This window comes from Colletotrichum karsti, assembly GCF_011947395.1.
Source record: "Colletotrichum karsti strain CkLH20 chromosome Unknown Scaffold34, whole genome shotgun sequence".
Classification (NCBI taxonomy): domain Eukaryota; kingdom Fungi; phylum Ascomycota; class Sordariomycetes; order Glomerellales; family Glomerellaceae; genus Colletotrichum; species Colletotrichum karsti.
Window position 1 is genome coordinate 555841 of NW_024065934.1, and position 26353 is coordinate 582193.

A 26353-nucleotide genomic window follows, 5' to 3' on the forward strand; every position below is an offset into this window, starting at 1 on the left:
GAAAAAGAAAATTCACAGAACGGCCTATACAAATGCAGGGATTACGAAGGAGTCGTAGGTGTATTCAGGGATTTACTGCACTGAATACCACAGCAGAGATGTTGATCACACAACGTCCCCGTGTCTATCCATAGGCAGCAAAGGTGGGTGGAACAAGCAGGCTGAACATAAAATTGAGTCCGAATGCCCACCTTTCTGAGGAGATGGAATCACCCATTACTTGGAAGTCTCTTATTTGAGTCTCACGGAGCCTTCCTGTCAAGATGGGCCGACCAGCGCTGGACCAACTTCCTACTGATCTCCTGAACGAGATCACCTTGTTGATCTTTCGGGGACCCGACAGACTCAAGAACTTGATCAAATTCTCGCAAACGTCGAAGCGCGTCCGCAGTCACTGCATCCAGATTTTGTTCAAAGACGTCGGTATATGTGGTCGTGGTTTGCCTTCACCGCCGCTACAGGAATGCATCGAGCTCCTGAACCGGGTTGTGAGCAATCCGGACATTGCTTCAGCGGTCCAACATTTCATCGCCATTCCGTGGGAGGATTACAAATCGGGAATCTCCCCTCGCACCTTGTTCCTTGGAGTCGACATTCCGGCGTTCCTGTGCTCAAACGCACCCGAAACCGAGGCAGACCGAAAGCCGTTCGACTTGGAAGGCTACATGAAAGGAACCGAAGCGGAGGTCACGCAGTCTCTGATGGAGATGATCTTAGCCCACACCACGAACATTCGCTCCATAGACAGCTGCTCGTACAACTCACCCACTGCCTTCGACACCCTCCCGACAGCTTCCACTGCGTTGCACCGGCCTCTCCTGTTCCCCCAGCTCACCAAAATCCTCCACGACGACGTCGTTTGGCAAAAGGTGCAGCATTGGGCTGAGTGGGCGCCTCATCTGGAGTCTCTCCGGCTTCGCAGGGTTTGTGGTCCTGTCAACAGAGCGCAGTTCGACAATGTCATAAGACTGCATCTCGTAGACGCCACATTTACTGGAAGTGAAATCAAGGAGCTGATGAGCGGCTTCCCGAACGTCACGAACTTCAGCTTCTCTTGGCCATCCGAGAAGACCAAGCAACAGTGCCTTCCCCAAGACGTGGTTGAAGCTCTAGAACCATTATGCACAAAGCTGAGGCTCTTGAGGTTGCATATGGCGCAGGTGAGGATCTCACATGATGAGGACTCATCAAACGAGCTCTTCACCCAGCTCGGAGGTGTGTTCCCTGCGTGGCAAATTGAGAAGATGATGCAGTGGCGTCATTTGAATCTTGGGGCCCGAACAACCAAGGTCTCGGGTTTGATCACGTCGTTGAAGCAATTTCAAGTGCTTGAGGAACTTCGTATCGATGCGAACGTTTTATTTGACACAGGACTAGACGAGTCGGAAGACAGATACCCCATGAGCCGATTTGGAAAGCTTCTCCCAGAGAGTCTGAAGAGACTGGGCTTGGGACATTTCACAAAAGAGTTCAGTCACAATGACTTGCGCGCATTTGCATCGGAGGCGGAGGTGTACTGCCCAAGCTTAGTGTCAATTGGTATCGAGGTGGCGGATATCAGCCAAACATATATGTTGGATAAGGAGTGGGATAAACTTTATGATTTATACTTAGATAAATACAATACGCTACGCAATATAATATAGCTACCCTTATAATCTAGCTATTAATATTATCTTATTATACCTAATAAGTATATATTTAATATTTAATATTCTAAAAGAATAAAACTCTATCTTAATAAGCTTTATAATATATATAGTAATATATAAATAGCTTTACTTAAGGTTAAAGAGAATAAAACCTTAATAAGGGATATTAATCTATAAGAAATTATCTTTTTTATTAAAATTATATTATAACTTTTATTTTTTTATTTTTTATTTTATTTATTTAAAATATCTTTTTTTTATATTTTTAGCTTTATATTAATTAATATTAATATTTTTATTAATATAATTATTAACTTTAATTATTAGCTTTAATTTTTAAATACTATTAAGAATAACTATCCCTCTTACTTAAAATATATTAAAAAGTATTTAAAGATATATTATATTAAAAATATTATAATAAATATTATTTTATTAAAAGAATAAATAATTAAAAAATATTATATTATTTATATAATACTATAAAGGTATTTAGATTAATATATAGCTTAAATAGTAATTAAAATAGAGAAGAAGCTATTAATAATACTCTATATATTATAATATAGTAAGTTATATAATAACTTTAAGCTTAATCTATTTAATACCCTAATAATAATAAGATAATATATAGAAGTATTAGTTAGGATCTAGATATATTAGATATAAAGTTAGTAGTTTCTATAGATATATTAAATATAATTAGGCTTAAATTAATCCTTATTATTAAATAATAGCGCTAATATAGGAAAGGTAATATATAAATAATTTATACTTAGACTCTACTATTAATTTCTATACGTTGGATCTTCTCGACTTTAACTTTTAGGGGAGGATTATATACTTGTTTTTATCAGTGCGCCTCAATACATAATATGCTTACATCAACATCCATTAGCACAGGAAACCCCATCACTCAAAGATCTCGTCGTACTTTGTATCATTAAACTCTTGACTGGCGTCCTCCAATTCAGGGAGCTCATGAGCCTGTACTATTTCTAGGCATGCAGCCAAGGTTCTTGGCACTTTATCACCAGCGTGTTTTGACTCAATCATTGCAACAAGCGATACCACTTGAGTCTTGCCTGGATAAGCCTCAGTTGTAGCTGATTGTGATCTTATGTTTCCTCGTGGAGATCACATGTTTGGCAACCATATTCTCCCGCTAGAAAAAACCTGTGCTTCCAACCTTCAGTGTTGGCGTTCTGTCACTGAATAGGTGGAGGTCTCTGGCGAGGCCCTTGGCCAGAGAAGTGCACCAAAACAGGTTAAAATCGCCGCGTAAGGTTGCATTGAAGGGCTCGGCAACAGCCCTCAACAAGTTCTCGCAGATCGGCTCGTTCCATTAGTCCAGCCACCACATCAACTCCATCCAGGAAGCTTTTAAGCTTAAACCTTCTAGGCAGGTGAGAAGAAACGGATGGGTTGCGTGCTCGAAGCCTTCACGGCGAAGGTATTCAAATCAGCATCTATCAATGCCGCCTTCCATATTCGTCTCTGCGAGGAAGCCGCTTATGATTTGCGATATGTCACGATGGGCGGCAATTTTGGTGTCGCCAATGTTGGCTGTTTTGTTTTAGGAAGGTCACGAGCTGCTTAGCACAGCTATTGATTCATTATCCAAAGAGTTCAACATCTTGTTACGCGAGCTCTCGGGGTTGAGCACGGAAGGGCACATGAGGCGTATGTACTCACTCCCAGTGCTGAACATCAGTCTCTACCAGTATCATAGACCTAATAATGTGATTTCGCGGCTTCAGAAGAATCAACAATACTCACGACGGATATCTCGCTAGCTTCATAGCACATGTAAGAGCATGAAGACTAGGTACTTAATCTTGTATGCTTCGATGCTGTTTGACCCGAACGGTGGCTTTGGAGAGCATACCTGTCTGACAAGCACAGCTTCAACAGCTTCTAGATCCATCGTCGTTCTTCCTTGCGTATATCTCCGCTCGGCAGCAGCTGGCTTACCCCGGCCAGCCAGCATTGCCCCGCAACGGGCCAAGCTGCCGCATTCAAGAGAGTGACGCACGACTGTGCAGGCTCTCATCGCCCAACCTTTGCAACTTGTGAGCCATTTTAAGGATCTGTGGTAAAGCCGAACAGGAAGTTCAACGTTCAGATGAATATTTGAGCCACCGAACAATTTATGTTCAGACCGAGTGTCCTCAGAGAAAAGGTCTCCGTTGAGCTTTAAGGAAGCTAGAGTACAATTTCTCCCTCATCGTCGAATCTATTCAGGACTGTAGAGTTACAGGAGCGGGGCCCAGCTCAGTAAGTATGGCTTTGTGCCACGCGGGGTTTCCACATCAACCCCAGCTTGATTCTTATCAAACGGTGCAGCCACAAATCACACCTACCATATTCTGCAAAGGAGGGTCGGTCACACAATTCCGAGTGGTGACACCTCTGTCTTGGCTAGTCAACAATCACGCATTGTTGATCTATTCGTCCTGTCTTCATAAAAGGCCGGGTGATCGCCTTCGCCGGTTGGGTCGTGTTTCCAGTCCTCCATCTCAAGCCCGAATCAGAGTGTGCCAGCAACCATGAAGTTCCTTTCAGGTCTCGCCCTTGTGCTTCCGCTAGCATCTGCTGCAGCAATCACCCCGCTCGAGAAGAGGATCACCTACGACGGGTTCAAGGCGTTCCGGATCGCTACTCACAATGATCCCGCCTCGATCAAGGCTAAGATCGCCAACATCGCTGCCATCCCCTTTAACCTTGACAACAGCGAGCACTTGGACGTAGCCATCCCTGCTGAGGACGTCTCAAAGTTCGAGAAACTTGGACTTGAGACTCAGATCTTGCATGAGGACCTTGGTGCCGATATCGCCGAGGAGGGCGTATTCGCTCCTTACGAGAGTAGGTCGCTCGACAGGACCCGATTCAACAAAAGTCCCTAACGTCAATAGGTAATGGCGATGCCATCATTCAGGCTTTGCCTAGCCTGACGTGGTTCAACTCGTACCACTCCTTCGCGGATCACCAGCAGTTCATTCGTGACCTGCAGTCCAACTTCCCTTCCAACTCGGAGATTATCAATGCTGGTAACTCTTATGGTGGACGATCCTTACTGGGTATTCACCTCTGGGGCAGCGGTGGTAAGGGTTCCAAACCCGCCATCTACTGGCACGGAACTGTTCACGCTCGCGAGTGGATTACCACAATGGTCAGTCTAGTAAATCTTTGAATTACTCGAATGACGGAGACTGATGCTTTATAGGTTGTTGAGTACCTGACGTACCAACTCATTGATGGTTACCAGAAGAACGATGCGGCGGTGAAGGCCATCCTCGACAAGTACGACTTCTACATTCTGCCCATCGTTAATCCCGATGTAAGTAGAACCCTTGATTAAGCATGCTTGAAAACGAAACTAACGCATTCAGGGTTTTGCGTACAGTCAAACCAACGACCGTCTGTGGCGTAAGAACCGTCTGCCCAGATCTGGAAGCACTTGCATCGGCACTGACATCAACAGGTATGAGAACGCATGAGTAGCCCCGTAATATTTGACACTAACACCTCTCAGAAACTGGCCTTTCAACTGGCAACTTCCCGGAGGTGCCTCCACAAGCCCTTGCTCCGAGACATACAAGGGCCAGGCTGCCGGTGACACTCCCGAGATGGTCGCTCTGAAGGCGTATACCGACCGTCTCGCAGCTGGAAACGGCATCAAGCTGTTCATCGACTGGCACAGCTACGGCCAGTACATTCTGTTGCCTTATGGATATGACTGCAATGCCCGCGCTGCCAACCATGCCCGACAGATGACTCTTGCCGGCAACACGGCCACCACAGTTGCGCAGGCGTATGGTACGCGGTTTACGTACGGCCCGAGTTGCTCCACGCTGTATGCCACAACTGGCAGTGCTCCTGACTACCTTACCGGTGCTGCTGGTGCCGAGGTTGCATGGACGATTGAGCTCAGGCCCTCGGGTAGTGCTGGCGGTGGTTTCGTTCTGCCTGCTGCGCAGATTCTGCCCAGTGCTATTGAGCAGTGGAACGGTATGAAGTACCTGCTTGCTAATGTCTGAGATGGGCAAAAAGTGCACCCCGTCTTTCCGAAGACAAGCTGGGAGTTTTGTTATACTTGCCATTATACTTGGATCCCGGTCAACATACCAACATTGCTCGTCTCATTCATGCCCCGTGATGACTCTCAATGCTATGCGTGGTGATGACCAAGTATCACGTGAAGTGGTATAATCATAACATCAATAGGGTTTTGATTCAACCGACTAGTCTTTCATGCAAAGCTTTGATGTTGATCAGCTATGATACTCTTAACTTCAAGCCCAAGCCATCGTCGTTGTCGCGGAGTACGACTTTCTTGTGATCACCTGACTTTTTCATCCAGGCCAGATTGGTGCTGGCACGTCCATGGTCAAGAGCCGGGCTCTCGAGTCCGTGGTAGAGTAATGGTAGGAGGGAAGTCTTCCATGTCGGTTCGTTCCATGAACGCCATATGGTGTACGCCAGGAGATACGTACTGAAAACCAGCAGGAGTCCTGGGTACAGAACGTAAAGTGTATCGATCTTAAAGAATTGGCCGTAAAGGCCGACCTGTCCGGAAATTGTGTTGTTTGAAAGACATCGGATATTATAGCTTATCATCTTGGACACATTGTTGCTGTATATCTGCATGGTTTTGTTCAGTGGTGTCGGTTCAGAATTATCCGCTTGAACTCTCCTCCAAGTCCATTGAAAAAGATCAATCGCTGTGGTGTTGGGTCGGTACACCGTCTCGCCATTCTGCTCTTCTCGGACGACTTGCCCAGGGAGGAACTTAATGAGGAGTTCCCGAACCCCCGCATGTGCATCGAGAGTGACCGCGTAGGTGCAGTTGTCGATGCCGGAGACATCCATGCTGGTCTGGTCTTTGATCGTATTGTCATTGCAGTGGCCCTCGAATACCAGACTACTTCTGTTGTTCACCAGACCAATTTCTGGCCTGCTGTTATCGTAGTCCTCATTTTTCTCGAGGGATTGGTTGACGGCGTGATAGACGACGTTAGTCATCCGTTTCACTCTCCAGTAAAAGACGCACTCGGCTGCTTCGAACTGCTGGTCACCTACTTCAGCGATTCCTGCCAAGTGAAGAATCAACCCCGGATTGTCGGAGAAGGCTGGATGAAAAGTGCTATCACTTGGGACTTTGTGACTCGCTTTCAGACGGATCTGGGCAGACGTAAAATTTGACATGCCGTTGGGCCCGGTAATTCCCACACGACTCGTGATGTTGGCTTGGTTTGAGTAACCGAAGTTGTCGTCATCCATATCTGTAGGTGCGCTCCTGCATTGGTAGTCGATGTCGAGGCTGGTGATCTTTTGCCATTGGCATTTGGTCTCGGAACAGAAAAGTGGAATCCGGGCAGTTGTGATATCTGGCGAACTTTCGGCGAACGACCAGGCAAAGTACAGAGACGATCGGATTTCTCGGTAGGCAATGACATTTTGTTCCTCTGTACGTGTGGTCGTTGTGATATTCTGAATCGTAGCGTTGAAGAAGTGATTGTACGGGAAGGTTGCGTTGACATCAGAGTCTTCCCAATGGAGGTCGGAGGTCTGATCTATGGCGCTCGATGTTATCATTTGCAACCCGAGTGTGCCGAGGAGCAGGATACACCCAAAAGAAATGTGTAAGGAATATCTGCATCAAAGTCAGTGATGGTATTCTGAGCTCCCTATTGCTAGGCAATAGTCGAAATCATGTTACTTGCAATGCCGCTTTTGACACCAAAAGATTGATGGATCCTGGTGCTCCACGGGTTGCTGCATCAAACGCCTGCAGACTAGCAATAGGTCTAGGTGTAGACTGCCTGAGATGATGCCATTTAAGCTGTCCCATTGCCGCAGCAACAAACGAGGTCATGAATACCCGGAACGTAGTCATTGTGGCTGCGGCTATAGATGGCATAGAGGTTGGAATACCGAAGACGACGAATTGCCATTGAGACACAAGCTTTCCGTTGCTACTGACGAGGATTGCCCAGAAAATGGCAAAGAGCGCGATGGAGAGCCATAAGGAGATCAGTTCCAGCATCCAAGTCCCCGTAATGAGTTTTGCGACGGCCGATGGTTGTTCAGTTGTTGGAGACACGGCTTCTGGTACCGGGCAACTTTGAATTTCGGTCTTCATAGAGGGCTTTTCAAACTCGACGTTGGACTCGACTAGGGCCTCCAAAGAAATAACTGCATGCGGGTTCCGATTTGACATGGACTCGGCAACCGTTTTGCGACTTGTAATAACACCATGGTGTAGTGATGCCATGTTCACGATCAGCGCTTGAGGGACGGATTGCTTAGCTTGGTGTGAGGATGGACGACTGGAGGGCTGCAATATGAGGGCCCCAAAGTAATATACAATGCCGACCACTGCTTCCCAGTAAAAGCCACCGTCAACGTAGCCGCAAGTACGTAAATGGTCCATAAAAGTGGCAAGCCCTCTTGGCACGATGGTAGACCTAAAATGCCGAGCCATAGGCAGGCAATAGCCAGATTCACCATACGTCACAAACTTCATCACCGTGTCAGCTGGGCTTAGAAAGTAATCCCTGTGGCCGGGATGGCCCATTCGCTTTGCCGGAGAGATGGACCTCAACAGGCATTTCGATGGTTGCTTCAGAAGTGGCTGCAAGACATCTTTTTCGTTCCGGACAAAGGCGTCACTCGAATAAAAGCAACTAGTCGTTTTTAGTATAGCAATATCAACTTGTATTCGATGGCTTTTCCGCGAGCAGCTTGCAGAAGCACTAGAGCTCATCTGTCTCAGACAGTTGCGGAAGCGATCTAGCCAGGCTGAACCCGATCCTGATTTCCGGACTCTTTCACACGTAGAAAGCACAATGAACGGGATGAGCGTCGAGTTCGTTCGCCGCAGTTTTATAGTTTTCAGACCTATGACCAGCAAAGTCCACTGAATCTTATGTGTTTCCTCTCTCTAATATTAGTAGATCTAGTTATATAACACACTAAATAAATATAATATACTATATAATATAATATAGCTACCCTTATAATTTAGCTATTAATATTATTTTACTATACCTAATAAGTATATATTTAATATTTAATATTCTAAAAGAATAAAACTCTATCTTAATAAGCTTTATAATATATATAGTAATATATAAATAGCTTTATTTAAGGTTAAAGGGGGTAAAACCTTAATAAGAGATATTAATCTATAAGAGATTATTCTTTTTATTAAAACTATATTATAACTTTTATTTTTTTATTTTTTATTTTATTTACTTAAAATATCTTTTTTTTATATCTTTAGCTTTATATTAATTAATATTAATATTTTTATTAATATAATTATTAACTCTAACTATTAGCTTTAACCCCTAAATACTATTAAGAATAATTATCTTTTTTATTTAAAGTATATTAAAAAGTATCTAAAGATATATTATATTAAAAATATTATAATAGATATTATTTTATTAAAAAAATAAGTAATTTAAAAATATTATATTATTTATATAATATTATAAAAATATTAAAATTAATATATAGCTTAAATAGTAATTAAAATAGAGAAAAAGCTATTAATAATACTTTATATATTATAATATAATAAACTATATAATAACTTTAAGCTTAATTTATTTAATACCTTAATAATAATAAAATAATATATAGAGGTATTAGTTAGGATCTAAACGTATTAGATATAAGATTAATAGTTTCTACTTTAAATATATTAAATATAATTAGGCTTAAATTAATCCTTATTATTAAATAATAGCGCTAATATAGGAAAGTGTTACGGCCAGCTAACTGACAGTGGGGTTTATATTAATAGTAAGTTAGGCAATAACAATAGTAACAGTCATTTGTCGTTCCGTAGGTCTAGTCGAGTAATCGTAGGTCTTCAAAGGGCTTAGTGATCAGTCAAGTCCTCAACAAGAGTCATAGAGTAATCGTCACTTAGGTATAGCTGAAAGTCTCAGGTGAGAATCACAAGGTTGATTGCTGAAGAGCTATGGAAGTTTGTCCTCGAGCGGGCTCGAGTCCATCCTATATACAGGTCCTGGGTAGTCCTATTGCTGGGTGCCGTACATGCCCTGTACGGCTCCCGTATCCTTGGCATACGGCTTCCGTCTTTCTGGAATACGGATGCCGTATCTTGATCATACGGATCTAATCTTTTATCTTATCGTCACGTGACCTGTACCATAGTTCTTCCGTTCCTGAGGGATCCTTGCGTGTTCCCGTGATCCTGCATACAAATGTGTTGTCATAACCGCCCAGTATCCTAGTGGGGCGTCCTTCGTTGGTTATGCCTAATGGGTCGTAACACGTCGTTAAAACTTTGTGTTAATGCATTTGGGCAACACGAGATCTTGGGTATCAATTACCACATCAGCCCTCAAAAGACTAGAATGGTTGAAAGATGACATTGCCGGTTCTTACGGACCTTTGGACTAGATATACAGCTACTTAGGATACAAAATAGCCTATCAGCTGCGTATGAGTTCAGTGAGTCTACCACCTAAAGACTAGGTGTCTTGGGTATCTACCTCACACCACAGGTCAAGCAACTAGACTCCATGGGATCTCTAGACAGAAAGTCGTCACCGATCTAAGTGCTAATATATATATCAAACATCAAGAGATTCACGTATTGTCATTTGAAAGAACATACAAAATCCAACTGTCCACACCAGACGCCCACAAGATTGAAGCCGTGCATAACAAAGGACCCCATTCCAACTCCGCGCGAATCTATTTGCCGGGGCATCCGCGACCCTTCTTAGTAGAGACCGAGCAGCAATCAGCGGCCTAAGACGCGGTTAGATACTTCACGGAGTATGCAAATGCTTAGTAACTTACACAATCGGTCCACGAGACGCCATAGTCAGGGCACATGTCGAAGCCTACGTTGCATTGAAGCCAGCTCTCGATAATTCCGTTGGATTGGCGCTGGCAAGCGCCCTTTGTCGAAAGACAACAGTCATTTGCAATTTTGCACTGATTTGCGTGTTACTTTTATAGCGCATACTTGATGTGAAGACGACGTACCGAATCAATGACACTGCGCTTCTGCTCTTTGGGGGCGGTAAGCCTCATGTCGAGCTTAGCCGCGGTGGCTGTACCAACGGATAGTGCTGAAACAAAGCCAACGAGGAGGACAGAGAACTGCATTTTGTAATCGTGAATGAAAATTTCGAAGTATCGAACTGGAAACTGGTAGAGACTGATATCGATGAATGAGAGTTGTAAGATGGATGAGAGTGATGTAGAACAAAAGATGAACCAACAGATGGAATTGGCGACTATTTATGTTCCTGATAATACTCTTCTCGAGTCAAGTTTTGTCTTGGTAGAGTAAACCAACGCATTCACACTCACAAGATATGCGCGTGTGCTTCCCAGGCAGAATTTGTTGTTTAATTGAGACATTCACCAGTCCCTTTGAGGACGTATTCATCAGGTTTTCATTTTTTCAGATAAAAAGCCAAGAAGTTGCCTCACTCACTGAGCTTAGTTTGCCCAAGTTCTCGGTAATCTCTGCCGAGTCTTGGCTTTTAATCGTGCTTCAACAACGTACTCAGTGATTCCAAGCACCTCGTTGCGTTCAGGGGGATCAAGATGGATTGTATCATTTACAGAGACAGCACGGCCCTTCCTGGTAGCCTTGCGTGCATGGCAGAGTTACTCCTGCTGGGATCACCTACCGGAAGATCTCCGATCTGACTCAAATGATTGCCGAGATCCGCTCCGCCTCTGCCTCGGATCGTCAATTAAGGTTTGCGAAAGCGAAACTACAATACCAGGCTCATCTTTCTTCCTTCGTTTACTACAGACTTAGGTAGATGCCAATATTCATGCCATGCAGTGATATACCGGTTCGTCTGATGCTAGTCTCAACTGATGGGGCAAGAACGGCCACTGCCAATGCGTGACCGATCCATCCGAGTAAGTATCAATACGGCGAGTACCCTGGACCCTTAACACGTATGGATGGAACCTAGAGAAGACCTCGACTTAACCAAGTGCAAATTTGCGGTCAAGATGGGAAAATGGCCGTGTCACAGCAGTGACCTATTATTCGATACAAGAACAGCCAACTTTTAGTCAGGGTATTTCTGGCCATATCGAAGACTTTACCAAACATCTATGTCCATAACATTTACCATCCAGACCCCCGAATCCAGACATCCACAATACCATTTGGATCAGGTCTATCTGAATCAACTACCAAATACCAGCCATAAAGTGCCCCCGTCACACAAGCGTGGTTTGGGTAGATCCTAACGGTCTGGCCAACTTCCAGGGGGATAGCGGCTGTCTCTCGCTCGTGTCTAGGACCATCTGCCCAGGATATGACAGAATGCTCTTGGCTGATTCTATCCACAACAAGGCTCCTTCCGCGATCGAGCCCTGCGTATGGATAAGGTGCCGTGATGCCCCAGCCGCTGTAGGACGGGCAAGACTCTCTTCCTAAGCCTAGTGTGCCCACGGCCACCAGAGCTTCCGACTTCTGCCGCTCACCGTGGTTGTAGACGCTGCACACTTCGGCAACCACTGAAATGGCGACCTCGTCCACGAAGCTCCCCAGTGCCTGCCGCGACCGAGTAGACATTTGTTGCATGTCAAGAACCGCGTAGACACCGGCATGCAATTCTAGGGTTGTTCTGAAACCCGATTTCAGGCCTTCCCGGACCTTCTGGATTGCTGCTCGTAGGCGGTTAGTTACTACTTGGTGAGTAGAAACCAGTGGTCAGGTTTTCGACCGAAGTAACCTGCGGAGATGCGCCAACACTGATAACCATCTCTCTTCTGCTGAAATGAAGCTTCTCGTGCGCGTTGAAAGCTTCAATGCAGCCTTCAATTTCGGCAGCCAAGTTGTTCATTGCCTGGTCAGCACTCGAATCTTGGTAACTCAAACTGCTGTGGGAATAAATTCCCACCAGTCTTGCTTTGTTCTCGTCTTCTAGTTGGTTAAGTTTGTCTAGCAGGCCGTCCTTGTCGAGGAAGGATACAGGAAGACCTGCACGATGATAGCCGGTATCGATTTTGAGGAAGACGCCCACAGGAAGTTTACTCAATTGGTAAAGTCGCATAAGAGACTCGATGTGCGAAGGATGATCAATCATGACAGAGATGCTACCGGGGCCAAGTTCCCTGTTGAGATTTGCGAGACGGGAAACCTGAGAGCTCAATAGAGGTACCCCGTACAAAACATTGGTATGGCGGCTGTCTTGCTGGAGTGCCTTCAATGTAGGAAGAAGATGCTCAATCTCTGACACAGTTGAGACAATAAAGTTGGCATCTTGCGTTTTGTCTCCGACCTGCAGACGGGCAATCTGCTCAGTCTGTTTCTTGTGTTAGCTTTGGGGTGGTGCCAGACGAGGAGACATTGACCTTATGCGTTTTCACATGGGCTCTGAAGTCCACGCCCAAGGCCTTGACAGCATCTAGCATTGACTGACAGTGCCTTCGTATCTTGGCAGAGTCCAGCACAACTGCCGGTTTAGGCACTGTTCTGACATCTTTGCCCACGTAGAATTGCCTGAGTTCCTCGAGATCAGGTCTAGGACGTTGTGGAATGGCCATAGTCTGGCAGATTTGAGGTAAAGAAATTGCTGGAATTTGTGACCTTTCAAGACCGGCGCCGAGGGTTCAATCAAACTGCAAGGTTTAGTGGCTTTTGTTTATGGTTAAATAATTACGCATGGGGTCAGTAAGAAAGAGACGATTCAACGCGTCTAAGTTTCTTCCCGCCTTCATCGCCTCCAACGGGGCTCGAAGGCGAGTTTTGCCCTTTGACAACGAATTTAGTCGAGATTTGGAGACGAAACTAGCGACACAAGTAGAAATACATCCAAATTATGTTGCCTAAAAATGTTTAGCGCAGCTGCAATGCCGACATTCCGTCTGTTGTTGGTTGTTCTCCAACCTCGCATGGAGATTTGGAAGGCGGGGCTCCTCTTTAGGAAATACCGCTCGTTGCTTGGGACTTGCGAACTACTCCAAGAATTCCAAGTGTCCTATCAAAACTCCAATTTTCCAAACTCCATCTACAATATGATGGCCATATGTTACAAGATGGGCCAGACTTAGTCAAGTCGAGACGCCGTTGAAGTGACATGCGCCCCGAGTTTCTCAAAGCTGGGTCGCCGAGTCTCCAAGTCGTTGGAGCCGCGAAGATGCCCCCAAAAGAAGGATCTCTTACGTGCCCTTCGGTATCATATGCTCGGTATCCTTGAGTCTAGGAGTTATAAATACCAACTCTTCACCGATATCTGTTGTCTTCAGTCCAAGTCCAATATACCACCGACACTTCGCCAGATATCCGAGATAGTCATGCCAGCCCTCAAGAAAGTCGAGGTCATTACCGACGGTGCCCCGGCCCCATTGCCGTTTTATTCACAGGGTGTGAAGGTTGGAGATATGGTCTATGTATCCGGAAGCCTGGGCATTGATCCTTCCACAGGAAAGTTCGTTGAGGGCACTGTGGCGGACCGTACTGTAAGTTACTGGAGGCTTTTGACGATAAACCTGTTCAAATTCAGACTTTCTGACAATAGGCAGACTCAAATTCTGAAAAACATTTCAAACATTCTTGAAGCTGCAGGCACAAGCCTCCACAACGCTGTAAGTATTGAGACAGGTAGCAGCATGCCAATTCCTATCGCTAACGCTTTGATGTGCTCTTCAGGTTAAACTCAATGTGTTCCTTACGGACATGGAAAATTTTAGTATCCTCAATGAGGCATATGAGAAGTTCTTTACGCAGGGCGTGCGCCCGATCAGGACTTGTGTTGCTGTCAAGCAACTCCCGTTTGGCACCGATGTTGAGATCGAGGCATCCGCGCATTTGTAGCACGCTGGTCAATCCTTGCAGGTCACTCTAAGCGATTGTACCTCCCCTTTAGACTAGAAGCCGCTAGAAAAAACATATCAAACACCTGTCATTGTTCCACATGAAGATTATCTATCCAGTGACACTAGAACTTGGGCAGCATCTCGTGGTCGAAATTCCACATAAGGGGGGGAACCGCTCACATGGGTTTTGAAATGATGTTTTAGGGTCAAATCCTGCAGATTTCGTTAATGCTGGCCATAATCACGTCGTTGACGCTCGTATGCAGTTATGCTTCTGGTGAACAAAAAGCGTCCGAAGCGGAGATCCCAAAGAGGCAACGCCGTCCGTTATGGAATCCACTCTTTGGGGTATGGCCCCAACTCTCGCGAGTTGGAGTCGATGACATTGTCGGAGTAAGATAGCTAAGACGCAATGTCCAGTTGCATGATGAAGTTTGAATATTGGAGTATCTTCAGTGGTGTAGATTGTTCTTGATTGTGGGTTGACCATACCCGCACCGACTTAATTGCGCGGTTGTCAACACGAAGCTAGTTCCACAGAGGACAACCAACATTTGAAGCTGGGAACCTACAAGTCTTGCCATTCGATAGTCTTTGAAGACAGAACTTGAGGGGATTCTGTACATGAACCAATGTCTCACAAAACGTCTGGAGAAGTCTAACAACCTTCTACTGCTTGCTGATTACCTGTCCATCTAGCTGTTGAGACGTTTCTCTTGAGTGAGAGAAATTTGACTAGGTAATTCGAAAGGAAGAACTTCGGCATGTCAACGCACGCGATCAAACTTCGACCAATCATCGTCAGGTGTTTCGGTTCTCTTGCCGTGTTTCCTATTGCCGTCCATCCTCAAAGGATCAGATGCATAATCTTACCATCAACCGACATGACTGATGAGATCCAGACTGCCATCGGAAATTCACATTTCCGCCTTGGCACGCATCTAGTCCTTGTAATCGAAGTGGTTGGTCTTATTTACTCGTCTTCCGACCACGCGATGAGGTGCATGCGGGGTGTGGGGTTGACTAGGGGTTGAGTCTAGGCGCCTCTCGAAGTGATTTCCGTTGGCTGCATCCTTTCCCAATATGGTGGATTCATTGGACGAAGTTCCGTGAGACCGTCTCGGCGTTGGATGGGACCTTTTGTCGGCAGAGCATATAAAGATTGCGGGGAAGGACATCGTATCATGTCGGCTGCAGTGCTTCGAACATCGACAGGTCTGTGAAACTGCACTCGCCATGGAGAAGCAAACTTCAGCTGCCGAGCATCGCATCGAGGCGACCACGTCCGCGATGGACGGAGAAAAGGGGGATAGTCTTACCAATCGCCATGTGAAGCAAGTCAACGTGCAGTCGGTTGCTCTCGCAGATGCTATCGCCAAAGACAAGCCCGACTACAGGTCGGCCACACAGATGACTCTGTATGCTATGATGGCTTTGTGTGTTCTCAGTAAGTCTCAAATTCAGAAGGCCTTCGGGATCACATGAACTGACAACTTGGTTACAGATGGCGTGATGAACGGGTATGACGGTTCCGTCATGAGCGCAATCAGGTGAGTTTAACATGCCCATCCCACCACATTTCCAGATTAATTAACATCTGGTTCAGCAAGTTTCTCCGTTCCCAGCCATGATTTATCACGGCAAATTTTGCTAATACAGCAACCACATAGATGCCATGGATCCGTTCCAGGACCGTTTCAAGATCGGCCTGACTGGTGAGCTCAACGGTGCTGTTTTCTCCATCTATACCGTTGGAAACATCGTCGGCAGCTTAGCCTGCGGTTACATCATGGACCGATGGGGGCGCCGAGCCTGCATGTTTTCTGGTGCGAATGCGATCATTCTCGGCTCCGTTCTTCAAGCCAGTAGCTTCAAGCTACCTCAGTTCTTCATTGGGCGTTTCATCGTGGGTGTTGGAACACCCATGTGCGCCACTTCAGCACCCGTTTTCCTCGTTGAGATCGCCTACCCAACCTGGAGAGGTCTGGCGGGCGGCCTCTACAACGTTCTAGGTTGGTATATCGGCGCGAACAGTAAGTGTTCATACTAACTAAAAGCCAGTAGATTTCAAACTAACAGATGCTCAGTCGCTGCATGGACCTGCTACGGCACCAACTTCATTCCGAACGACTGGTCTTGGCGCATCCCCTACATTGTTCAACTTACACCTGCTGCTATTGTAGTTTCAATGGCTTGGTTTTTACCCGAGAGCCCACGGTGGCTTTGGTCTCAAGGAAAGACTGAGAGAGCCACAGAGATTCTGATAACGTACCACGGCAACAGAAACCCGAACTCCGCTCTTGTGAAGCTCGAGATTGACGAAATCCAAGAGTCTCTGGAAGCGGAACAGGAGTTGAACAACCACAACTGGAACTACAAGATCCTCATCAACAATCGACCAAACAGATATCGCATGTGGCTCGTCATGCTCGTCGCTGTGTTTGCCCAGTTCATCGGAGGAGCCGTTATTTCGTAAGCTTTACCGGGATGTGACACAAAACCTATGGCTAATAAACGTTCCAGGTACTACCTTCCCGCCATGGTCAGAGGCATTGGTATCACCGACTCTCGTCGTCAACTGCTTCTCAATGGTCTCAATACCGTGACTTCGTTCATCGGTGGCCTTTGTGGCTCTTTCTTTGTTGACAAAGTTGGTCGCCGTCCTCTGTTCCTTTGGGGTACTTTCCTTACCGGCCTCGTTTATATCCCGATCAATGTGCTCGCAGCCAGGGCGGAGAACAGCGCAGACGGAACGATCCCCACATCGCAGGCCTATTCGTTTATTGCCATGATCTTTCTGTACGGCATTTTTTGGTCCTTCTGCTGGACCCCTCTGCAAGCCCTTTACCCTTCCGAAATCCTCAACAATGAGATTCGTGCCAAGGGCATGGGAGCGAAGGGGTTCATTTCAGGAGTCGCCTCCTTTATCAACACCTATGGAACGTCTGTATCCCTGAAGCATATCGGCTGGAAGACCTACACCATCTTCCTAGTTCTTCACTTTGTCCATCTGGTTCTGATGTATATGGCTTGCGTGGAGACGAAGGAGCGGACCCTGGAAGAGATCGAGGAGATTTTCAACGATCCTCACCCGGTGAAGAGAAGTTTGATGAAGACTCGGGTTATTGTGGACGACAGTGGTGTCAAGGTCAAGGATGAGGTCTGAACTGGGATTTGAAGTCGCATCAACACATCTGTACCTACGATTTCAATGGCCATCATGATAGCATGAAAGGTGTTTTCAACATGAGGTTTATACAGCTAATCAGATTATCGAGAAAGTCTTCATTGGCCTTGAGGCGTCTCATGCTCTACAATCATACACATTGCCAGCTGTCGGCGTTGGCCGGGTCTCCCTTGCCTGTGAAGACATTACGAGCTGGGTATTTGCAATGCTTCCTCTGCAAGTCAACCTCCCCGGATGCTGTCAGTCGGCTACCGAGTATGTAGTCAGGTGCAACTCCTTCCTCAACCCATCGAACAATTGCAGCCAGAACATTGGCGTCCGAGTGGTAAGACGCAAAGCTTTCGGGGTTGCCACCGATCATACTGGCACCGGTTCCACCCCGGCAATGAGCCATGCCAGAGATGCGGAAATACCGATAGAATTCGTCGAGCTCTGTTGACGAAAGGCTCATCGTGCGTGAGACATAGTCGTAGTACCGCTCAGAGTTATCACTGCTGATCGCGTTGTCCTGTAGACCGTGATAGTGCAGGATCTTAACTCCACGCTCCTTTGCTGCCGACAAGTCACCTTCCCAAGTTGCCACATTCCACGGGTTTTGTTTCGAAGCAACGGCATAGTCTTGAGGGCCGAGAGTCGCAGGGTCCCATTCAGTATCGTTGTAAACGACATATCGCCACCAATCACTGGGGTACTGATGAGGTTGTCCGTTGAGGAGTCTTTCGGTGGCATTTGAGCCTGGCTGAAGCCTTGGGTAGATGAACTGCCCATCCAGACCGTAAACTGGGGAGAAGATGGCTCGAACCGTCGCTGCTTGTTCCCCGGTCAAGCAGTCTGTTTGTCCCTCGGAGCAGATGAGTCCCTCTGGCCGGTATTGACAAAGGCTAGGATCCTCGAGAATACCATCTTCAAGACCATCCAAGCCGTCGCATTGCTTTAGGATATCCGCGTTGACCAGCTCCCATTGAGCCGGCGTGAGGAACCTTGAAGTCTCATTCGATCCAGTCTTGATGAATAGTTGGCCGGTCCAGTACATGAGTGAAATGAGATCAAAGGCTGGCGCCCCAGCGACGATTCCGTCAAAGTCCTCGGGGAACGTCTGGGCTTCTTTGAAGCCCTGCCTTCCACCGGTGGAACAGCCCAAGTAGTAAGATTTGGTATGCTTCTTGCCGTAGAATTCTTCGGCAATAGCTTTACCGAGCTCGGCTTCAAGATGGACAGCGCGGTATACATAGTCCTCGATGACGCCGGGGTTGTTCAGGAACGGGGCGCCGGAGATACCGTCGTGGCCGTTATTGGTGCCGATAGTCGCGAATTGGTGCGTTGCGCCGTAGTTCAGGTCCCCGTATTTGATGCAACCGTTCATACCGCCATTTCCTGTGCCCAAGAAACGCCCGCTCCACTCGAGAGGCAGCCAAGCTTCGAGGGAAATATTGCTTGTTGGCCCGGTGGTTGTAAGAAACACGACGCGACAGATGTTGACATCAGAAACTTGGTAGGGAATGGCGCAAGATGGGTGATTGTCCGGAAGCGAGATATTCGTTCCAGCTGATATGAAGGTTGTTTCGTGAATTGTCGAGTCTGGGAGGTTTAGACGGCTTGCCAAGGAGCTGCAGTCTTCGGCAGTCAAGCCGTGGACAGCTCCAAAAGAGGAGAAGCCTTGCAGAGCTAATGGATGAGAAACTCTCATGACTGCTGGTTGCACAAACAAAGCCCTTGCGCGTTCGAGCAACATTTTGACAGTACCGAATGTCAACGTATTTGTATTGATTCGAGTTGACTGGTCTCCGTACTCAATTACCGTGATCTTCTACCGCGCTTATCCGCAACCTGTGATGGAATCCGCAATATTGCTTATGACCTAGTACTTGGTAACAGAATCCCCGCAGGCGGATTAAGAGCTGGTTGGTCCCTTAGTCGCAGATTGCACTGCCGGAAGCTGCCTTCACAAAGATACGTGAGTGAATTCTGGCGGTGTCGATGCTACCCAGTCGATCACCTGCCGGACAAGGGATAGAGGAGTCTGGGGTAAGTGTGCGGGGAGCGTCGTTATTTCAGAGGGGCTTCTGTCGCTTCTGCCAGATTGTCAGGTCGTACGCGGGGTAGGTCCACTGGTGAGAAATGACGAGGTGCAACATGAAGTTTTGACGATGCCTCCATTCACTCTTGTTGTTTGATTATCGGCCCGAGGTCCGAGAGCGGTGGGGTTTTGGATTGGTAATGAAACTGCCTGCAGATGTGGACTGTACAATTGAGAATCAGCGTGACTTACAAGCGATGGTATCCATTCAGCTGGGAGCGTGTCGATCCAGACCAACAGGCCGCTCAACAGTAATGCGTTCGAGGTCTTGTGGGTAACTGACCCCCCAGCAACCTACCAGTCTTCTGGTGGTTTTGCCCGTAATGACGAGATACTCAACTCGGTTCAATTAAGAAGTATCCTCCAAAACAAAAATTCGTATTATTTATTCTTCTGTTTGAGTAGTAATATTATGCAGACCGTCTGTTCTTCTTGGTTATTTCCGTCTTATGGCCCCTAAGAAAGACCCTGGGCCATCGTCTACCGCAGAAGACACCACCGACAAGCGTTTTGACACGTTCTGGTCTTCTTTGAACTTTTGTGCCGCCGCTGCAGCTGTCTCTTCGCTCACGACTACCTGATATGTCGGTCTAGACAGATCGCCAAGGGTTGCGGCACCTCCGCCAGGCCCGTGAATGGCAGCCGCGCGCAACGAAGAGACCACGGTCGTCATCAGTTTGTTGCGGCGTAGACGGCGAATGTGCTCGTTGTTCCAGTTGGACTTGTGCTGATGTTAGCAAGTATCCAGTCAGAAGAGTTGTAAGGCTCAGACGTACCTTGTGCTCGGCCTCAACGTAAATCTCAAGCTTGCTCATGTCACCAATGGACATAAGCTCGACATCAACATCCTCCCGGAAGTCGCGACGGTTCTCGGGTGCTCTGACCTCGTCACGAATTTTCCTTCTCAGTCTCTCGATGTCGTCGAAGCTTGTGTCGGCCGCGATCTGAATGGTGATGCGCTCTCGCATAGCCCCGCTTCGTGAGACGTTGTCTACCCACATGCTGTTCAAGTTGATGTTGGGCACTTGGGTCGTTTTGTTGGAGTTGACCTTGCGGAATACAGAGTACAGCAAGGAAATCTTTTCAACGGTCATCTCGTGGCTGTCAATCATGACACGGTCGCCAACGTCGAAAGGGTGTTTCACGAAGATAAAGATGCATGAACCCAAGAACTCCTGCACCGTTCCAGATATGGCGAAGGAGACGGCCGCAAGCTGTGTGCCGATGGTGGCGAGGTATGTGGAGAAAGAGTTGCTGAAGAAGGCGGCATAAATGAGAGCTGTGCCAACGAGAATGAAAACTTGAAGGAAGCGATCGAGAACTCGCACCGCTGACTTGATGTCGTGAGTACTTTTCCAAATGGCAATACGTTCTTGGCCGATGCGGACGACTGTCGATATCATCTCTTCCAAGCTAACGTCCCCATTTTGGTCCACGTCTAGCAAAGCGAAGAGCTCCTCGACGTCACGAAGTTGATCCGCCGAGAAGGCCTTCTCCAAATCCTTTTGCGTGAGAGCATCTTCTTTCTCGGAGGCAAATGACTTCCAGATGCGTCGGCCTAGAGCTTCCGATGACGTTGTGGCTTCCAGTGCCTCTGTGACGATCGTGTGGGCTGCCTGGGTATTGAAGAGGGAATCGTTTCCAGAGATGTCGGCCGTCATCTGTCCAAATGCCTGGGCTACTTCGCGGCCAGCCATTCGCATATTGGCTAGCAGCTTGCTTGGCGAACTGTCTTTCTGCTCGATCTCCCCAGTGATAATGGTATAATCTTCCTGGGCAAAACGGTCGCAGAAAGGAGGATACATGCGTGTTGAAGATATGTAAAGCGTGTCGAGCATGGCGATTTGGCGTTTGGATTCCTTGATGCGTGTTGTGAACTGCGTAGCCGAGTAGGTGATATTGATAAGCTGAATGATAAAGCGTTGAACCAGAACCATGGCAGCGACGGCGATGGAAGCCAGGGCGACCTTCTGCAAGATGTACACCCAGTTGGGGACGGCTAAACCAGCATCAAACGCCATGCAGACAGGAACAACTGTAGCATATGCTATGATGGTCCAGAAAACAAGGGAGATGGAAGTCTCGATGCCTCGAACAACAGGATGGTACTTTCGTGTGCCGGAGTTGACAATACCACAGACGAAAACGTATGCCGTCGGCATGAGCATCGCGATGAGCTTCGAAAGCCACAGGCTTCCCCAAACGACTTCCAGCCAAACGAAAAGACCCAACAGTCTGATACCGGCAGCACGCCGATCTTCGTAGACGGTAGCTAGTAGTGCAACAGGGATGCCCAGCAGAGCGGCTACCGGGATGAAGTGACGCGCCCAACGGAGGAGAGCCTTGAAGCTCCATATTCTCTCGTACATGCAACCGAGACTCTCGCGAGTTCCAGCGTTTCCATCCAAGCCCAGCATCTCTGTCTCATTGATGCTGAACTTGCTGCTCTGCACGGCACCAGGTCGAGTGTTATCGATAGAAGATCTTGTTGAAGGGGCAGGGATGGTTGCCACCCTCACCCGGTGGTCAGTCGGGGAAGGTGCTGCCACCTTTTCGATGTCGATTGTCATGCTATTGCGTGCCATGTTTAGTCAAAAGATGATTTCGAGAGTACTGCGCGGCATGGCCGACGGGGGACCGAGGAGAACATAGCTTCAATATGAAGAGATAACCAGGCGACTCGGACAACGCCAACTCACCCGAAAGGACATTTACCGAGACTACCACGAGAATGTCCAGATTTCCGTGGCAAACTAACATGGAGCTATCACAATGGCTGGCCCGGTCGATGTTCTCGCGGACTCCGTGTTGCAGGTGGTCATCGACAGATGTGCACATTCGAGTAGCCGATGGCGTCTATGTTCTTCCTCGCTTAGACCAGCTCTTCAAACATTGGTTCCAACTAACAATAGCTTGCTACCGGTCGACTTGGATTGTCTTCGCAACTACCAATCACAGACCTTTCCATCCCTTATTGGTAAGGCCAGCACATCTTAATCCAGTCAGGGCTTGGGCCGGCACGTGGAACAGGCAAGCTATCATGGTGTGGCTGGCTCATGCTGAGCTAGAGTGCGGCTGAATGGCGCGTTTTCATTGTCCGAGTGTGAGGGGAAAGAATCGAGACCCTTTGTGATAAAGAGACTAAAGCTGCCGGCGCTAGACATTGTCCGAGCACAATGGCTTTGACAAAAGCTTATCAATTAGGCGCCGTTCTATCGGTACTTACGTTGTTCTTAGATGGGTTATCACTGGTATCGACGAGTCGTGTAAGTTGAGTCTATAATACAAATCGAACAGGTGTGTCTGGCTCATCACCAAGCTGAGGTCATCTCCCTTTCAATTTCCCATCACTCTTCCTGGCTATTGCCAAATCTTTCCAAATGGCTTCTGAGAAGGTTGAGCTTCCTGTCGCTGAAAGGCCCGTTGAGGAGCCGACTCCAAGTCCCTCCACGGAAGAGCACGAACAGCCCCAGAAAAAGTCTTCTCCCCTCGAGAAAATTACCTCTTTGTTCGATAACTGGTACTACGCCTGGGAGATTCTGGGTATCTTCCTGTCAGGAGCTGCCATCATTGCAATCTGCATAGTGGTTTACCACTTTGACGGCAATGAAGTCCCAAATTGGACAGCATATGCGCCTGGCAGAGCAAAGCCCTTCCGGCTGACCATCAACTCGCTGCTTTCCATCCTCTCAGTTCTGGGCTCCACATGCGCCATGATTCCTGTCACCAAGGGTCTTGGGCAGTTGAAGTACCTCTGGTTCATGGAGCAAGGGCGCAAACTGGCCGACTTGGAGGTGTTCGATTCAGCCTCTCGGGGAAAGGTTGGCAGCGCCCAACTCATCTGGAAACTTAGGTTCAAGTAAGTGCACTATAGATGACTGAACATGATTATCTTACCAGCATCTGACTGATGTCCATTCAGGCACTTGGCAGTCCTGGGAGGGTTGGCTTCATTGTTGGCTTTAGCCTACGGGCCTTTCGTCCAGAACCTTTTGGTCGTTGAGATCCAATATCACCGAGCAGACAACAATGCCCTTCTCTCCTATACGTTCAGTTACTTTTACGAACCTATCAACGTCACAGGTGTGTTTCCTCTACCCAATCTGATCATCTCGACGTGGCACTAACTAGGATGATGAAGGGACCGACAGCGCGCTCAGATTTTCCGTTGAACAGGCCTTGAAGGATACGTCCGCAGAGTGGGCAACTCCTGCGAACAAGTGCAAGACGGGGGAGTGCGTCTGGGAAGACTACTACACACTTGCGGCCTGCAGTCGCTGCACCGACATCAGTCACCTGTTGAAGCGAACCTGCACGCCAGTGGTCACCAGCAGCGATGGCTTCAGTGATACCGGTGGATGCAATTTGGCCTTGCCCAACGGCCTTTCCTTCAACAGCACCGACTTGGCCGGGCAGCATTCCAATCCACACAGGACTACTATGGTGATGAACACCACGATGCATCCCCTGGTTCATAATTACACGGCGCCGCTAGCCTTCGTCCAGTCCATCATTGGGTACCCTCACGGTGACTCTGTCTCAAACACATCGAAGCCGTTCATCATCACGCAGGATTCTCCAGTCTCTGCTCATGAATGCGCCATCATTCCCTGTGTTCAGAGGCAAAGTCTCACACTCACCCGCTTCACGGAGGGAACCGAAGTCAACCCGAACCTCCCCGCTACTGATGACATCATTCCTCTGATGGATATCATTGAGACGTTTGACAACTACACGGCACGCGAAGACGGCTACGTTACTGTCGACTTCAAAGACCCGAGTGAGAACAAGCACATCAGTGAACAGCAGAAAGACAAGTATTCGCAACCTACTATCTTGCCGAGTACATATGCCGGTATGAGAAACTACTTCGACACGATCCTCAACGGATATGTGTGGAGCTCGCCAGATGCTACAGCATACAGCATCTCCTCCCTCGGTTCAGCGGTTCCCTCTATCCACGAGCACACACTGAACCATACCTGGTCGCCATTCTACTGTGAGGGAAATGAGACGTCGCAAGAGGGCGTGCCGTGCGGTATGAACAAGATCGCCGCAGGGCTAACGAACGCTTTCCGACTCTGGGCATGGCAGATAGAGGATGAAGGCAGCCGTTCGGTTCTCAACGGAACCACAAAACAAGCCGAACAAATATGCACGGCCCAGTGGCAATACGTCTCCGCGCCCGTGGCCGTCTGGGTCCTTGGACTGGCGCTTTTTATCGGCGTCGTGATCAAGACTCGACGTGCAAATATCATGGCGTGGCGAACCAGTCCCCTGGCCACGCTGCTGTTGAGGCTCGATCCGGATAGTCGGGAGCACCTGAAGGACTGGCAGCATATGGGAGACGCGGAGCTCAAGGCAATGGCGCAGGAACTAAGACTGCGGCTTCAGATCGATGAGAGCGGACCACGATTTGTTAGGGAGACTACGTAGTAGGCCTGATGCGCGACCTTATTCATAACTATCATAGATATTCTCTCTCACATCTTATGCCAGGCGTATTGGGGGAGTAACCTTTGCAAAGTTTCAGTCCGCAAAATGAATACCACCTTCGTTCATGCAGTCCTCGTCTTTTCCTTGAAGCCTAGCCCAGCCAGGAACGACACCCTAGCAACCGTGACCCCAACAGTGATGATGATTCCCACCCAATCCCCGGCCTGCCACGACGTAGGTGAAAGCCGACCTTGGTATCCAAACACCTCGACCATACCCGCCAAAAGAGACAAGTCAATGGCCAGGATAGCCGCCTGCGCAAACTTCCAGACGCCGATGTCCTGTGTGTATCGCAGCAGCAGCCCATTCAATATCGCGCAGCCGACCAGTGCGCCGCCTCCTTGGTAGAGAAGCATATCATGGGCGGCATCGCGCGTCCCGGCGTGGCTTTCGAGGAAGAACTGGTCGAGCATCCACCCGCGAGTGAAGTAGGACATGAAGGCACCCCATAGGGCGCAGGGAGGGTCCCAGTACAGAAACACGGCCTTGTAGATTGAGGGGATTTGGGTCGTCATATTGTTGTTGCGGAGGGGGAGACAGAGGTTCGATGTGAAGGTGTGTTTTGATTGATATGTAGTTGATGGACAATGTTCAAAGTTCGGTGCGGAAGAGAAAGATGAGTGTGGATTTAAAGCTTCTGGGCCGCCACAAGATTGTAAGCCAAGTTTTAGTGCTGACGTTATGACAGGACGGCTGCTACTTTTCACGGTTTGGGAATGATTGGCACTTACTTTATTGGTCTCCAATGTTGACAGGATCGTCGGCTAAATGCCGATGATATACGACGAGGTGATTTGCCCTTTGGTCTTGTCGTCCTCTGTCGTCTCCATCATCCCTATCGTTTCTATCATCCCTATCGTTTCTATCATCCCCGTCGCCTCTGTTGTCCCCATTGTCCTTCATCTGCCCTCTTCGTCCCTCGATTATTCTTGTCGTCCCTATCATTACTATCGTCTCTGTAATCACCATCAGCTGGTTCATTTCCTCGGGACCCATATACGAAGCTCCCTTCAAATACTTAAAGGCTGTTCAGATTCGCGTCTCAATGTCAGCCTTAGGGACTTGGGTAGATCATGTCTAAGAGCTGGGCATCAG

At 47.9% G+C, this 26353-nt stretch overlaps 10 protein-coding genes across 10 annotated transcripts; 4 read left to right on the forward strand and 6 right to left on the reverse strand.

Moving 5' to 3' along the window:
* Positions 1-263: 263 nt before the first annotated feature.
* CkaCkLH20_09591 (zinc carboxypeptidase a) lies at positions 264-5692 on the forward strand (the record flags this gene model as incomplete). The annotated part of the gene is made up of 6 exons (XM_038892306.1): positions 264-1215; positions 4218-4517; positions 4568-4824; positions 4879-4992; positions 5045-5136; positions 5188-5692. The coding sequence occupies 6 exons, from the start codon at positions 264-266 to the stop codon at positions 5690-5692; spliced, it is 2220 nt and encodes a 739-aa protein (XP_038742542.1).
* Positions 5693-5930: 238 nt separating this feature from the next.
* CkaCkLH20_09592 (uncharacterized protein) lies at positions 5931-7250 on the reverse strand (the record flags this gene model as incomplete). Its single annotated transcript, XM_038892307.1, has 1 exon — positions 5931-7250. The coding sequence occupies one exon, from the start codon at positions 7248-7250 to the stop codon at positions 5931-5933; it is 1320 nt and encodes a 439-aa protein (XP_038742543.1).
* A 3141-nt stretch (positions 7251-10391) lies between these two features.
* CkaCkLH20_09593 (uncharacterized protein) lies at positions 10392-10811 on the reverse strand (the record flags this gene model as incomplete). The annotated part of the gene is made up of 3 exons (XM_038892308.1): positions 10392-10448; positions 10500-10601; positions 10689-10811. 3 exons carry the CDS (start codon positions 10809-10811, stop codon positions 10392-10394), a joined length of 282 nt encoding a protein of 93 aa, XP_038742544.1.
* A 1547-nt stretch (positions 10812-12358) lies between these two features.
* On the reverse strand, positions 12359-13226 carry CkaCkLH20_09594 (uncharacterized protein; the record flags this gene model as incomplete). Its single annotated transcript, XM_038892309.1, has 2 exons — positions 12359-12985; positions 13035-13226. The coding sequence occupies 2 exons, from the start codon at positions 13224-13226 to the stop codon at positions 12359-12361; spliced, it is 819 nt and encodes a 272-aa protein (XP_038742545.1).
* A 750-nt stretch (positions 13227-13976) lies between these two features.
* CkaCkLH20_09595 (uncharacterized protein) lies at positions 13977-14496 on the forward strand (the record flags this gene model as incomplete). The annotated part of the gene is made up of 3 exons (XM_038892310.1): positions 13977-14141; positions 14205-14267; positions 14332-14496. 3 exons carry the CDS (start codon positions 13977-13979, stop codon positions 14494-14496), a joined length of 393 nt encoding a protein of 130 aa, XP_038742546.1.
* A 1238-nt stretch (positions 14497-15734) lies between these two features.
* CkaCkLH20_09596 (lactose permease) lies at positions 15735-17664 on the forward strand (the record flags this gene model as incomplete). The annotated part of the gene is made up of 5 exons (XM_038892311.1): positions 15735-15945; positions 16003-16048; positions 16158-16531; positions 16586-16970; positions 17022-17664. The coding sequence occupies 5 exons, from the start codon at positions 15735-15737 to the stop codon at positions 17662-17664; spliced, it is 1659 nt and encodes a 552-aa protein (XP_038742547.1).
* A 151-nt stretch (positions 17665-17815) lies between these two features.
* CkaCkLH20_09597 (tannase and feruloyl esterase) lies at positions 17816-19372 on the reverse strand (the record flags this gene model as incomplete). The annotated part of the gene is made up of 1 exon (XM_038892312.1): positions 17816-19372. The coding sequence occupies one exon, from the start codon at positions 19370-19372 to the stop codon at positions 17816-17818; it is 1557 nt and encodes a 518-aa protein (XP_038742548.1).
* An 826-nt stretch (positions 19373-20198) lies between these two features.
* On the reverse strand, positions 20199-22347 carry CkaCkLH20_09598 (uncharacterized protein; the record flags this gene model as incomplete). Its single annotated transcript, XM_038892313.1, has 2 exons — positions 20199-20483; positions 20539-22347. 2 exons carry the CDS (start codon positions 22345-22347, stop codon positions 20199-20201), a joined length of 2094 nt encoding a protein of 697 aa, XP_038742549.1.
* Positions 22348-23142: 795 nt separating this feature from the next.
* CkaCkLH20_09599 (uncharacterized protein) lies at positions 23143-25198 on the forward strand (the record flags this gene model as incomplete). The annotated part of the gene is made up of 3 exons (XM_038892314.1): positions 23143-23621; positions 23685-23845; positions 23904-25198. 3 exons carry the CDS (start codon positions 23143-23145, stop codon positions 25196-25198), a joined length of 1935 nt encoding a protein of 644 aa, XP_038742550.1.
* A 122-nt stretch (positions 25199-25320) lies between these two features.
* On the reverse strand, positions 25321-25773 carry CkaCkLH20_09600 (uncharacterized protein; the record flags this gene model as incomplete). Its single annotated transcript, XM_038892315.1, has 1 exon — positions 25321-25773. One exon carries the CDS (start codon positions 25771-25773, stop codon positions 25321-25323), a length of 453 nt encoding a protein of 150 aa, XP_038742551.1.
* Between the last annotated feature and the right edge of the window lie 580 nt (positions 25774-26353).